General features: G+C 49.5%; 2 protein-coding genes across 3 annotated transcripts in view; one reads left to right on the top strand and one right to left on the bottom strand.

Moving 5' to 3' along the window:
• Positions 1–12,489, top strand: part of ABI3 (ABI family member 3) — a 48,799-nt gene that overhangs the window by 28,511 nt on the left and 7,799 nt on the right. Inside the window, exons 5-7 of the mRNA XM_050935214.1 lie at positions 869–1,036; positions 2,735–2,911; positions 10,601–10,686. Coding sequence (XP_050791171.1) covers positions 869–1,036; positions 2,735–2,911; positions 10,601–10,686 — 431 coding nt within the window. The remainder of the gene's footprint in view (positions 1–868; positions 1,037–2,734; positions 2,912–10,600; positions 10,687–12,489) is intronic.
• Positions 1–12,489, bottom strand: part of GNGT2 (G protein subunit gamma transducin 2) — a 28,941-nt gene that overhangs the window by 13,878 nt on the left and 2,574 nt on the right. Inside the window, exon 1 of one of the 2 annotated variants that reach the window (XM_050935212.1) lies at positions 9,519–9,612. The exons of the other annotated variant lie outside the window; for it this stretch is intronic. The gene's annotated coding sequence lies outside the window, so the exon portion shown is untranslated. Of the gene's footprint in view, positions 1–9,518; positions 9,613–12,489 lie in introns of those variants that run through there. 2 annotated transcript variants of the gene reach the window in all.

Here is a 12,489-nt window from a genome sequence, read left to right as displayed (position 1 = left end):
GGGCCATCAATGGCTATTAGCCAGGATGGGCAGGGATGGTGTTCCTAGCCTCTGTTTGCCAGAAGCTGGGAATGGATGACAGGGAATGGATCACTTGATGGTTACCTGTTCTGTTCATTCCCTCTGAGGCACCTGGTATTGGCAGCTGTTGGAAGACAGGATACTAGGCTAGATGGACCTTTGGTCTGACCCAGTATGGTCAATCTTATGTTCCATGACAGTAAAGGGCTTATGACACATACAACCGAGCAGTTCTGATTCATCCAGCAAAGGGCAGTGGTTCACATAGACACTAGCCAGTCTGTTACACCACTGACAGCTGAAGGCTGATTGGCGGGCTGTGTGAATGCAGTTGGTGGTCGTAGATTAGTTCCTAAGTCCAAGTGTCTGTCACATTTGGCCTCCTTGTTGGCTGTCTTAGTTGAGAAGCCAGGAAAAAATGGCCTATGGAGATAGGGGGCAGTTTCTTCAGAGCATCATCTAGGCATGTCAGCTGGGGATAGTACAGGGAGCAGGAGTCTGCACTGACACTACCCAATCTGTGTTTATCCCCAAGGCAAGTAGTCTTCAGAGCGGTCACTCCTGCACCTTACACCAGCTCTTCATTCCTATGTAAATGAAAACTGGTCTCCTCGAACTCCTCTTGAGACGCCAGAACTGTTGGCCTAGATACCAAAGGACCGGTATCCAAGTCCCGAGTCCAAAACCTCTTAAAGATTATAGTGGTAGAATGGCAGGGAAGGCTGTGGACACTGAGACCACGCCAGTCTCCTGGCTCTCCCGTTCAGTTGGGTTCTTATGCTGCGCCATCATGATGGTGTCAGAGTCTGGCCAGGGTGACTCCCAAACTTTTTTTTTTCTGTTCCAGGCAACAGACAAGAGGAAAGCCCTGGAGGAGACCATGGCTTACAGTGCCCAGTCCTTGGCTAGTGTCGCATACCAGATCAGCAATCTAGCCAGCAACGTCCTCCAACTGTTGGACCTGCATGCAAGTGAACTCCACCAGGTGGAAGCTAGCGTCTGCTGCATTGCGCAGGTGGGTGAGAAATGCAGAGAGACAATGGGGGTGGTTCACCCTGGGTATATCTACATTGCAGTCAGCGGTGGAACTACAGCATGTGTAGACATCCCCGAGCTAGCTTTGATCTAGATGGTGAATAACAGCAGAGAAGCCACAGCCGCATGGGCTAACCGCTCGAGTACATGCCCATGCTGCTGCAGCTTCGCTTGTTACGTGAGCCAGCTAGATAATCTCACCTCTGATTGCAGCGGAGACATGCTCTACGACTCCTCACCCGCTGCCTGTGACTTCTGCGCTGCACATAGGTGGGCCACACTGAACATGTGGCTCTTTGACGCCAGGCTTGGGGTTGGTCCACGTAAGAGGTTTATATTGGCAGCTGATGAAAGCGCTCCTTTAGCTCACGTGGTAGAGGCTTGTGTTTTCAGTGCTGAAAGTTGGGGGTTCAAATCCTGTGGTTGGCTCAAGTGGGGTTTGATACCGGCATGTGGGGGATTTCTACTGTACGTGCCCTGCTCCATAATTATAGCCTGCAGTCACTCCTGTATGTGAGCCGAGCATAATGAGGCTGTCATTCCTGATCAAGCCGCTTAGGTGCTGTCATAGCATGAAGAAGAATTGGCAGTCCTTCAAAATGCCCCAGATCCCTTTGGGGAGACAGTGAGGCCTGATTCGCAAGGGCTGACCACTTGCAGCTCCCACTGAGTTTAAATGGAGTCATGGGTTCGCTGAGAATCCTGTGCTGGGACTTAAGTGAGGACAGTTTTCAAGCCCATGTGCACGCCCTGCAATGCAGGCAAGTGGAATGAAGACCCCTTTGCCCCACAAGCGGGAAAGCCCTACAGGAATTGCTTCCAGGAGCCCTGTTCAGTTTGACACACACAATAGCAAGCTGCTAACTTCATGCGAGCCCTGTCCCTTACCGCAAAGGAAAGACGGCCCCATAGCTGACTGAAGGGTTTGACTCTCTGCCCAGCAAGACCGTGTGTATCTGACTGCTCCCCACCCCCATCCTTATCCTCCTGGAGTCTACGGATGCGTGTGGAATGTTCAGTCACAGCCAGCCCTTTTCCTGTGCGTGAAAGTTGCCTGGTAACTTTCCTGTTAGCTGGAAAATAATAATTAGGGGCGGGGGAAACCAGGTCAGGAAACTGCAGAGGAATGGATTAAATGCTGCGAAGCACTGGGGCCTTTGCTTGTCTTGAGCGAGGTTCTCCAAGGACTTTCTGAGCATGAAGGGCCAGATCATCAGCAGGTGTAAATTGGTGCAGCTCCATTGAGGTCAATGGAACTATGTCCATTTACCTCAGCTGAGCATCTGCCCCCACATGCCTGATCCTGCAGCATTAAAGTGTGGGAACTGCACCACGGAGTTCAGGAGCAGGCCCTCCTTAAGTTTCACCACCCCTCCCTGAGAGGCAGCAACCCTTCCCTGCCCCCTCCACCCCCAACTTTATAGATGGAGAAACTGAGGTACTGAGAGGGGTTGGAACTTAAGGACCATTGCAGAGCTGGGAAGAGGACCCAGGAGTCCTGGCTCCCAGGCCTGTGGTCTCCACACAAGAGCCTCTCATGTAGGGGGAAGAGTGCTTCTGGAGCCCCACGAATTTCAGATGGAGAAATTCATGCTCCTTAGTGGGGTAATGACAGGGGGTTGAGGTTCCTCCCAGGGGAAAGGCCCTGGCAGGGAAGGTGACAGGTCTCTCTTTGCAGATGGTGGACGTGCACAAGGAGAAAGTGGCTCGTCGGGAGATTGGAACGCTGACAGTCTGCAAGAGGCTCCCCCACTACCAGAAAATCATCTATCCAACATATCAGGAACCCTTGGAAGCTTACTACAGGAAACCCCTCAACTTCAGCGTCCTGGATGACGTCGGTCATGGGATAAAGGTCAGAATAAACCTCAGGTGAAATCCATCCTGCTGTGTCCCAGGTCACGGGGAGCTTGAAGTGACCACACTCAGGCTCCATAATGAGAGAGGCACTAGTTCAATTGGCAGTTATTGGGATTGATAATGTTGCTTACATAGCAGGGAAGACTAATTGCCCTGGAGGAATCTCTGGGTGAGATTCTGTGGCCTGTGTTACGCAGGTCAGGCTGCTAGATGAGCATAATAATCCCACCCGGCCGTAGAAAAGTATGGTCGTCAGTTTGAAATTATTAATTTTGTCTGAGGTACTCCAATTTTTCTTTGGGTGCCCAACTTGACACATCTGAAAAGGCCATGTTTCAAAAAGTGCTGAGCACCTGCCCTGTGAAAATCAACCATCCTCAACGTCTGGCAAGTCAGCCACTCCGAATCACACATCGCCTCTGAAAGTCTTGGCCTATCAGTCTAAGGTAAAGAGCGGTCAGCTTCACTGAATTCTTCTTTATTCACTCTTCATAGATTCATCTAGTCTGACGTCCTGTAGAGCACAGGCCAGAGAACTGCCCCAAAATCATTCCTGGAGGATTTTCTTGTAGAAAAACATCTAATCTTGATTTAAAAATTGCCAGGGATGGAGAATCCACCATGACCCTTGGTAAATTCTTCCAGTGGTTAATAACTCTCACAGTTAAAAATTTATGCCTCAGTTCCAGTCTTGTCTACCTTCAGCTTCCAGCCCTTGGGTCATGCTCGACCTTCTTCTGCTAGTTGAAGTGTTATGGTGCACTCAGAGTATGTAACTTTCCCCTTTGATCCAAGAGGCTCCACCATATTTTACAGACATTAATTAACCCTTCAAACACTCCTGCAAGGTGGGGAATTATTATCCACCACAACAGGTGGAGGACCTGAGGCATAGCGAGGTGAAGTGAGGTGCCCAGGGCCGCAAAGAGAGTCAGTGGCAGAAGTGGGAAAAGAATCCAGAATTATCCCAGAGCCCTGCTCTAGCCATTAGCCCACACACCTTCCTGAATACAGCCAACATTGCTGCTGATCCAGATGACGCAACAGTCCCAATCCCAAAGCGTCCAATCCCAGTGTGCAGTAGGGTCTTGTATAAAACCTGGGATGGATCTTGGATTGTCTGCCTCTAAGTCAGCCATTCCAGAGCTCCTATAAAATGGGTAAAATCCCTTCTATCCCGACATTATAATCCAGAGTCGCAAGAAAATTGCTGTAGAACACACTAGAGTCCAAATCTGCCCCTCACCATTTGGACAACCTTTGTGAGTGAGTTAGGGTTGTGTGGGTGTATGTGAGACACACCAGGAGTTCTGCTGACTCATGCAGAGGCAGGCAGACAGACACAGCGTCTCTAAGCGCTTCCTTTGTGGACAGCTAGAGCCCTCTGGTGAGCCACAGCCCAGCCCTCCTCTTCCTCTTTGAAAGGAACAAGAGCAGAGCTTGTTGATAGATGGAAGCCTTGGCAGGAACTGGAGCCAGAGTGGAAGGGGTAAAGGTTATTTGCCCTAACCACTGGGCAACCCATTCTCAACATCGCTCTGGGTGCTGCATTGCTGTCTCCCAGGCGCATATTGCTCAGACTCTGCTGGTAAAGATGATTTGCCAAAGAAAAAGAAAATGGATCTGTGCCGTTTCCCCTTTTTTTTATACGATGTAGTAAAATGATCTGCAAGGGTGTCTTTCTGTTGCTGCTTATTTTATTTTTTTTGCCTTCAATGTTTTTGATGGAGAGCTTTTTGGATGCCTCAGAGATGGGTGCATGGCTTTCTTATCCCTGAATGGAGTCGGAGGGGAGAGGGATGCTGAGTCCTTATCAAGGAGCTTTGCTCCCCCAGGTTTTCAATTCAATAGCCATTATGCACTTTGTTGTTTTGAGACACCGACTAAAAATCCTTTCTTCTCTTGGTGACTCTGATGTTGCTCCCTTGGTATTTGTAGTGTTATAATCCTCCCAGTTCTCCAGTCGTCCAGTGAGTTGTCCAGGGGAGGGGATGACTGAATCCCTTCTGGTATTTCTTCTGAAAGCAGCAAAAGTGCCACAAGCCCTATTTTTTTTCTCTTTTGTGAATCACCTTTAAGAAACCAAAAGGATTAAAAAAAAATAATCCCCATGCGTGAGGGTTTCATCAGCTAGGTACCCGGCAATCTGAGACGACCGTAACCACCCGAGATCGAAACTGCCACGGTTGGCTTAATGCAGATACGGGAAGTTGTCTGCTCGGGCTCTCTTTTCCCACGACCGCCTCCGCTTTCTCAGCAGCGTGCACCACAGCTCCGAGGGCTGCTTCCTCCACCCAGCTCTTGCATGCTTTCTGCTGCTCCCTGGGGCTAACTGATCAGCCCCGTTGGTCTGAAGGACATTCTCAGTGCTATTTTGTGCATGGCAGATGTGAGACTTTTTCCCAATGAGCTTTGCTTCCGTTGAGGGAGCTAAATAAAAACCAGATCTTCCGATATGCTCAGCTCCCTGTGCGACGCCAATGGCCATTTTGTCAAAGCATCAGCACCTACTGGCAGTACGTGAATTCGTGTGACAGTCTGTTCCTTAAGGCCTGATCCAAAAGCCATTGAAGTCAATGAAAAGACCCTTCCCCACCCATTGACTTTAGATCAGCTGCTTAATGGTTCTGATCCATTCCTTTCCTGCTAATTCTGGTGGGCTGTGGGGGTAATGTTCTCTTGGCGCCTGGCCCCTAGTAAAATGCTGCGTTTACCAGAGTAGGAGGGTTTTTCTTAGGGTTTGGGCTTCTCCAGTTTGTGTTAGTTTTCCATTTAACTATTTTAAAGGGCAGGTGAATGTGGCACTGGTGACAGATACTGGCTGCATGGCTTTACAGCCTGGCTAGCCACAGAAAGATGTGCAGCCACGTACGCAATCTTGTCAATATGGTGGCCCAACCTTCCTCCACCCTGTCCTCAGCTCATGCCTCTTGATCCTGTTAGTTTGGCTCTCTGCTGATTGCGTGGATGGTTGCCCACCGGGGGCTGGGCTGAGACTCGGCAGACTGGGCCCTGAACAGCTCTAGGATGCTAACAGCTTTTGGTTACTCACTACGAACATGGGCTTTATTCCAACCTGGAGGCCACTGGCTCTGTATCCCGACTGCTTGAGCCATCCAGTCCCAGCTTCAGGACAAGCTGTTTGACCTGCTTGTTTTATTCTAGATCCTCAGGCCAAGTGACAGGAAAATCTTTCCACTCTTACATCTTCCTCCTGAGCCTCTCAGATAAACTCATCCTGCTGCACTCCAGCAGGCACAACACTTTATAAGAGGAGCCACGCACTAATACAGGGTGGCAGGGTCAGAAATACCCTAGTGCCTTGCTCAGTAGGAATGTCCCGAGAAAGTGAACAAGAGTCTGAACAGATCAAGAGGCCAGATTTGCCCCTCCAGTTGTTCCACTGGCTTAGTGGAGTTACCCCAGGGGAAACCTGGCCTTTTGCGTTCAAGTGTAACAAGATGTAGGACACTACCAGCCCAGTGTTACAAAGTTTGGGCTTTGTTCCTGTGGAGAAGTGACTGGCAAAGGAAGTGATGCACCATGTGCCAATGCTCACCATTTGAAGGGGCGTCTTTCCCGAGAGTCTTCTCACCAGTGGTGCATTGGTTTGCTGGTCTTGTCTCTCTCACCATTTGTCTCCTAACAGCTGCAGCTGTGTAACTTCCTCAGTGGATTGACAGCGTGTCCTGTTTCATTTTGATCTAGCACACTGTGCTGGCAGGGTACAAAAGAAAGATGCAGCGATGCATAGTGAGGAGAGTGGCAATTCTGAAACGTGTATTAATATTTTAGGATGTTTTGCTTGTTGATAACAGGGGAAAAAAGACTTCATGCTATTACTGGTGCTGCTAGGGCTGCTGCTCGGAAGCAACAAGACTGTTGGTTGTGATAGTTAAAGGGGGGCAGCATTTGCACTTGAAAGACACTGTAGTTGTCCGTATAACTTACTTTTACCTCTGTGTAGCCATGGCAGGACTCTCTGGATTCTCTCAGCAGTGTGGGGTAGCAGGAGCCCTGTGAGACAGGACTCCTATATCAAACTCTGGGAGGGAGTAGGGTCTGTTGGTTAGATCAGGGAGCTGGAAGTCTGGGGTCCTGGGCAAGGGAGTACAGTCTGCTAGCTAGAGCAGGAATCATGGATGGGTTTCATTCCCAGCTCTGGCTGAGAGCATAGCATGCTGGCTATGAGAGTCAGCTGGAAATCACGACTCCTGGAGCCTATTTCCAGTACCATCCCTTCTGACCCAAGCAGCTAGCCACAAATTGGGGTCTTACGGGCTGTTCCAGCTGGAGGCAGGTGCCCTTTGATGCAATCTTGTGTAGTTACAAAGTCCTGATTCCATAAACACCAGAGGGACCAAACAACTGGAGATAGTTTCTTTGATTATAGCCTCAAGCCTTTTTTAGCCAGCACTCCACTGGACTTGTCTAGGCTGTGTGTGTAGCTCTGTCTGGTTTCTGTGTGCTTTCTCTCCTTGTCTCATCTCTCTCTAGCTCAGGGTTTCTCAAACAGGGGTCGCTGCTTGTGTAGGGAAAGCCCCTGGTGGGCTGGGACAGTGTGTTTACCTGCCCCGTCTGCAGGTCCGGCCGATTGCGGCTCCCACTGCCCGTGGATTGGCAATAGGGCCGCAATCGGCTGGACCTGCAGACAGGGCAGGTAAACACACTGGCCTGGCCCGCCAGGGGTTTTCCTTACACAAGCGGCAACCCCTGTTTGAGAAACTCTGCTCTCTCTCTCTCACGTACACACCCACCCTTACCCCAGAAGATCACCAGCAAAGCCCCTTGCCCACATAGTTCTAGAGGGCAGCGGTTACACGCACTAGCTCCATAGAGGTTTAACCCAGTCTATACCATTGGCTTTGCCCTGGCTTATTGTGTGTCCTTACACCTGCCCCTCAGAAGGTGGCATGGGATGGTTGGAGAATTCATGAACGTTTGTAAAATGCTTTGTAGTCCTTGTATCAGAGGCCTGGTAAGAGGCCTAAGGCCTGAGCTAAAGTAATGGTCAAGACTTTGCTGATATAAAACAAAGTTAAGCTGTGAGCAAGAGGCAGGCCCTGCTCACAGAATCAGGTGCAGCTCCAGGCACCAGCACACCAAATGTGTGCCTGGGGCGGCAAGCTGCAGGGGGTGCCTTGCCAGTCGCCGTGAGGGCGGCAGTCAGGCTGCTTTCAGCGGCATGCCTGCAGGAAGTCCGCCGGTCCCGCGGTTTCAGCGGCAATTCAGCAGCGGGTACGCCAAAGGAGCGGGACCGCTGGACCTCCCGCAGGCGCGCTGCCAAAAGCAGCCGTCTGCCGTGCTTGGGGCGGCAAAATACATAGAGCCACCCCTGCACAGAATCTGGCATGAAGAGGGCTGATGCTACAAAAACACACATACCTAAAAGGTACTGGGCACAAGTGATGTAAACACGTGTCAGGATGGTACCAGAACGCTCCAGCACAAGCACATTCCCCCTCAGATAACAGGAACATGCTGACCCATCCTAAAGACAGGGTTAAAAGGATAATATGATGGATAGAGTTGTTTTGTTCGAACCAACGTGTACAAGGTAATAGGTGGCACCCTGACACGTAGAGGGGTTGTACCTGAATATGTTAGGAGTGATGTGTAACTCGTTTGTGCCTGTATAAAAAAATAGACCTCTGAGAGGTTGTCTTGGTCTGGCCTAGGGGACAGTGGTAAGTCCCGCCACTGACTGAGCCGGTCTATTGTCAGGGAGCACATCTGTACTAGCAGAACTGTAGACATCTGATTCGGGGACCTAGAGACTGTTTCATCTGGCAACAAACCTGGCCGGGTGCCTTTGTACCTTATCGGAGTCTGTGGTCATTGGGGTTTTCCTTGGGGTTTGCTGTGCCAGCTATCTGTGCAGAGCCGGGGCAGCGCACAGAGGAAACACACCCACGCAGCTGACTGTTATCAACATTGGACAGAGCAGAGCACCACAACGATGATGTCTGATGACATTCCTCTGATGAAAGATGCAGAAAATACAAAGCATTATTATTATTAGTGTAACCCTTCTGCCAGGCGGAGCTAGCAGCAACCATGGCCGGGTTCAATACCTAGGGGCTCCTTTTCAACAATATGACACAAAACAGGCTCAAGCCCCCACCCAGTGATCTGGAAAAATTACACACCACCCCTGGGCACCTCTGGGAGGCAATACTTCCCCACTTGCAAGCACAGAAAAGAAACGTTTAATGAAAGGAGGGAAGTCACCCAACATTAATTAGGGAGAATGCCACAAGCAGGATCATAATCATAAAACTGTGAGCAGGACCCCCACCCCAGAATGTGTGGGGCAGTGCCTTCCGCCTCATGTTCTTGAGTTCTATAACCAAAAGTTCCTTTTCTGTGCCCTTCTCTGCTCCCCATACCCATTCCCCATACACAGCAGTTGTCCTTGGTCAGTGAGGGCCCAGGGTTCAGAGGTGCGTCTGTGTGAATTCACCTCCCACCTGGGGAAGAAGGCAACTTGCTTGCACTTGCTCTGGCTGGCTGCCCTGCCAGCCACTGTTCTTTGCCACATGGCCACCCTGCCAGCTGCGGCTCCTTGCTGCCAGGCTGCCCCGCCAGTCACGGTTCCTCACCAGCTGCTTATTGCCTCGTCAGCTGCTCGTTCTGCTCACTGCCTCACCAACCCACTTGTTCGCCAGTTAACTGTCAGCCACCTTCTGCTGCCACCTGCCTCTTTTGCTGTGACCTCTGCAGCTCAGTCTCTTAGTAACTTTCAGCTCTTTGCAGGCTGGGCAGAAACACTGCCCCATGTCAGGTGATTTCAGCTCTCCTTTGAGCACTTTAACATATCAAAGAGGTTCCTAATGAAGCCTGTTTAGCTCTATCATTGAACAGTGGGGAGGAACAGGTTAAACCCAACAGAGGATCCTTAGAGAGAATCTACACCTCCTGGCTGGGACACCTGTCCTCACCCCTCTTACTTTCCCAGGGCTCTGGCATTCGAGACTCTAGCTTAATAAGGTCCTTTCAGCTGAGGGTGGACTCCCTCATTTGGGACAGGTTAAGCACAGTTCTGCTCCTCTTTATTCATACAGTAATGACAACAACATTGGTAACAGCATTTTACTACCCCTGCATTCAGTACTAAAGTGATTTGTACCCCAACACCAGCCAAAATTAATCACTTTATCCTCTGGATATCTAAGCAGAGTGGGTATGTTCATGTAAATACAATTTGCTCCTGAAGTTTTTCCCCCTCTGTCAGGGGAGAATTCATTCAGACCAGGTTTACATCAGCAAGGCCTTGTTGTCTGCGTAATCTAGAAGTGGAGACTGTTGCGAGCACCCTTGGCTCATCATTAACAGGGGGCACAAATTAATTCGCTTCTCTCTCAGGGCCCTGGCAGCACTGGAGGGTTTTTTGCACTGTCACAGCTATACCACTGCAACTGGTAAATTACCTTGGCCAGTCGCACTGGAAAAATCTCCATGTTTTGCACCAATGCAGTGTGTCTGCATTATGGGTTTGCATTGGTATCCAGTGCAAATATCCCTAGTTTCGACAAGGCTTAAGAATGAGAATGATCTTCGCCACACACAGCCATTCCTCTCTGTGGGTAACTCCCTCGGTTGGTGAGTCTTTGTAAGCAAGCTTCTCAGGGTTTGTTCTCTCTAGGCGTCCACTGATTCTTTCTCTCTTCTTCCCTGGCTCTAGGACCAGAGCACGCAATTGTCACGAACGGGAACCTTGACTTGGAAAGGATCCAAGACATCATCTGGACAGTCAATGGGCACCCTGGGGTGAGATGGCACCACTCTCTTGCACTTGATACCTGGCAGTCCCACTACCCTACTTTCCACCCACCATCCTGTCCTAAATAAGACACAAGCCTGATAAAGAGGCAGCAAGATTTCCCCCCTCCCCACTGGAAAATAAACCTTTCAATTCAGCTCCCTAAGGTCCAACATCTGCCTGAGTCTGCCCCTTATGCAAATAATGGTCACGCTTTACACAGTAAGCTTCCTTGTATAGAGGGATTAGAAAGGGTTAATTAAAAATTGATAGCTGTTTTACTAAACGGTTGATCATTTGTGGTAGAGTCCAGTAGGTCAGGAGGTTGCTTTTAGCCATGGCATATCACCCTCTGAAACATCTCCTGATCTGCATGTGCCCATCTAGAACAGAGTCTACTCATGTCAGTAACGTGCTTATAGCGTTAACCCTTTGTAAGCCATTTATAAATGTGCCCTGACTAGAGTGTGACCAAACTAATACTAGTCCAGACATAGCCACAAGCCTTGCAGCAGAGCTGGTCAAAAATGAAAGTATTGTTATTTGTATTGATGTAGCACCTAGGCGGCCCATCATGGACCGCATTCCTGTCCCAGGGGAAATGCTGAGATTTCAAAATTTAGTTTCATTCTGAATCAGGATGATAAAGTAGAAACCTTGGAATCTTTTGTGAGATGATATTCCAGAATATTTCATTTTGGGAAAAATTCCATTTAGACCTTATCAAAATGTTTTGCATAGGCAATTACAGAGTAACTATAAAATACATCATCAGATACAAGATGAAAAGTTTCAACTGCATCGAAACAAAAGGTTTTGATAATTTTCTGTGGGAAATTTTGACAACAGCAGAACATTTCCTGAGCAACATTTTGATTTTTGCCAAATCAGCGTTTCCAAATGTTGGAAAACTTCCTCCAGCTGTGCCCAGTAATGTCATTAGTGCAGCTGTAGCGTTTGAGGGAAGAACTGTTTATAAAGGACACGCTGGGCTACATTCACGAAAGGTCTTAGGCACTTACCTGCTACTTTAGGCACCTAAATCCCAGAATCAGGGATTCACAAACCCCTGCTCAACTGCCCCTGCACTCGGTAAGTGACCAGCATTGCTTGGGACCTATGTTTCTGCAGTGAAAGTTCGCTTGGCACCTAGGATTCTTCATGAATGTAGCCCGCTGCCGTTAAGCCACCCAGCATATTGAATGAGCCTGGAAACTGACCTCCCTTAGGCCCTCCAGAGCCCTATCAATGCTGTAAAGTTGGTGCTTGTTGCAGAAAACTGTCATCAGCCAGTTTCCTCGTGTCCGCAGGGCGTGGATGTCAGGGTGAGGCACCCAGGTGGAGTCCAGGGGAAGGGAGAGGTTGTATTGCCCCTGCCTTTGCTAGACCTGGGCAGAGGTGAACAAAGGGCCTTAATTTGTCAGACTGAAAGCGCATGGAGTAGTTTTAATCTAAGGTGAAGATTTCCATCTCTGGGAAGCTGGTTTAATTTTTTCATTGGCTGTCTGGTTGTACGGGGCCCTGCTCTATGCAAGGCCATTTGCTGTTACTGTTTCTGTTATGGGCAGAGTGGGACCCCTTTGTGCTCGGTGCTGTACAAGCACATAGCGAGACCCAGTTCCTGCCCCAGTAGACTGGACAGGCAAAAGGTGCAAGGGGAAAACAGGGAGGAAGTGACTTGCCCAATGTCACCCAGCAGGTCAGTGCCAGAGCTGGGAATAGGACCTAGGTCTCCTGCATCCCAGTCTAGGGATCTGCTCACTGCCTCACACTGATTCTCTTTATGCCATCATGACAATCTAACACTGAAT

Source organism: Gopherus flavomarginatus, chromosome 25, assembly GCF_025201925.1.
Source record: "Gopherus flavomarginatus isolate rGopFla2 chromosome 25, rGopFla2.mat.asm, whole genome shotgun sequence".
NCBI classification, from domain to species: Eukaryota; Metazoa; Chordata; order Testudines; family Testudinidae; genus Gopherus; species Gopherus flavomarginatus.
The sequence above is the reverse complement of the archived record's forward strand: the minus strand, read 5'-3'. Positions and strand labels throughout refer to the sequence as shown.